The 2,046-nt window shown below is 36.6% G+C and overlaps 1 protein-coding gene across 1 annotated transcript; it reads right to left on the bottom strand.

Moving 5' to 3' along the window:
- Positions 1 to 287: 287 nt before the first annotated feature.
- LOC108320814 (uncharacterized) lies at positions 288 to 767 on the bottom strand. The gene is made up of 2 exons (XM_017552356.2): positions 576 to 767; positions 288 to 494 (listed from the first exon to the last, which is right to left on the bottom strand). Exons 1-2 carry the CDS (start codon positions 765 to 767, stop codon positions 288 to 290), a joined length of 399 nt encoding a protein of 132 aa, XP_017407845.1.
- Between the last annotated feature and the right edge of the window lie 1,279 nt (positions 768 to 2,046).

The following is a 2,046-nucleotide window of genomic DNA, read 5'->3' as shown; positions in this document are numbered from 1 at the left end:
GAATGAAACTGGTTTTATGTTTTTGTTTTATGTATTTGTTTTATGTGCCATTATTCAGCATCATATGCATTATTGGGGTGACCTTTGTGAACAGTTTTAAAGCAAATGGGGGACTCATTTCAACATTTTTAAAACATCAGGGGACTGATTTCAACATTGTTAAAACATCAGGGGGACTGATTTCAACATTAATCACTGAAATTAACTCATTAAAATAGTCAATATGTAATACATTGAATTGCATAATTGATCTTACACCTTTCAAAACATAGGATGTCACAATCTAACTAAATCAACCTAAACAGAACCTGAACAAGGCACACCACAATACACACACACAAAGCTACAACTAAGATCTTCATCATTTTCTGCAAGTCCTTCACTGAATTTTCCAGCTGACTTATCCTCCTTACCATTGTGCAATCTTTTTCATCAACTTTCTCTTCAACACACCACTTGAAAAAGTTACACGAGCTGCCAATTGAAGATCCACCCTGTTATTCACCAAGTTAGGGAATCTATCAACAAATGCATCAATTCAAAAAAACTTTAACTCAAAAGGGTATACTTCAAACCTTGTAACGTGGACAACCCCAGAAATTTCTCCCAGCATTCTTCGTAGTTCTCGCCACTTTGGTTACAGCAACATCACCACAGTAACAAGTAGGGATTATCCCACCTCCTCTCACACCACAACCATGGGACCACCGAGAAGATCCTTTGCCCCAACTTCTCGAACACGACGAACACCCTTCAGAAGAAGCCATTCGTATCTCAAACACCAATTTCTCTGCAATTCCTCAAACCCTAACTTATGATTTCTTAACCTCAGTAATATTATCACATTTACCCTCTCACACCCACGTATCACCCTCTCACAGCCACGTATTACCCACACACAGCCACGTAGCTAACTTCAGTCCACCTTGTCAGCTGCTTCGTTAAAAACTCAACGCCGTTTCCAAAAAGGACTTGATTGCACACTTTTTACAAAAGTTGGGACCACATTGAACTTCTAAAAAAAGGTAGGACCGAATTGAACATTTGCCCCCTTTCGAGGGACCAAAAGAGGTATTAAACCAAATATTAATATCGAACTCTAGGGGTTTTACACTCAGAGATGGGAAACAACTCATTCACACAAACTACCACACTGAGATTAATTCGTCAAATATCTATGACCAATAAATAACCATCAGACTAAAGACTTTTTGCTATTTTCCATGACATAATCATCCTTGTATACTTGAGACGAGAAGTTATTAAGAGTGTTAGAATGACCTGCATCATATATCAATACATACACTGGACAAAATCATCTTAAGTATTTCTCCTTGAAACCCTTATAACATCATATACAATTCCCCACTCACAAACCCATCTCGTATCAAACTTAAATCAAATCCATGTGTATCATTCATTGAACATACACAAAATTTTCAATATAAACAAGGTAAAATCCATACAACATATTTTAAACAAACATAAGTCAAAGATTATAGAAAATCATCGTGCTATCAGAACAATGGTCGCTTACTGACCAATATCCCTCACCCAACGAATTATTGGAAAAAACATATCCAGACCTGTAAGGAAAAGTAGTGCCCAGTGCTCTAGTCCACTGCTCAATGCTTAATAGTCAGAGAGTTCACTGACTTTGTGATGCTTAGCACCCAAGGTGACACTTAGTGTCTTGAAGCCTAATGGTTCTTGAGTTTGACAACGCTCAACACCACACATGCTAGCTCAACACTATACTAGAAGATACAAAATTGAGAGACTTAACCTAGATGCACTCAATACCTATCCATATAATCAAACTAGTATTATTGACATAGTAATTGATTTGAAAATAGGTTTATAACTCATATTGAATACCGATTTGCTCAATTGTCCAAGAATTTAGTTCATCTAATCAAACCAACTATCTAAAAATACAACCAACAAATTTCACATACCACAATCGATATTTTAGTGAACTAAGTAGCTAACAAAGTCCTAAATGACATGAACACAAGTTCAAAACACGAGATTCTCTCGTAGATT

This window comes from Vigna angularis, chromosome 10 (genome assembly GCF_016808095.1).
Source record: "Vigna angularis cultivar LongXiaoDou No.4 chromosome 10, ASM1680809v1, whole genome shotgun sequence".
Lineage (NCBI taxonomy): Eukaryota > Viridiplantae > Streptophyta > Magnoliopsida > Fabales > Fabaceae > Vigna > Vigna angularis.
The sequence above is the reverse complement of the archived record's forward strand: the minus strand, read 5'-3'. Positions and strand labels throughout refer to the sequence as shown.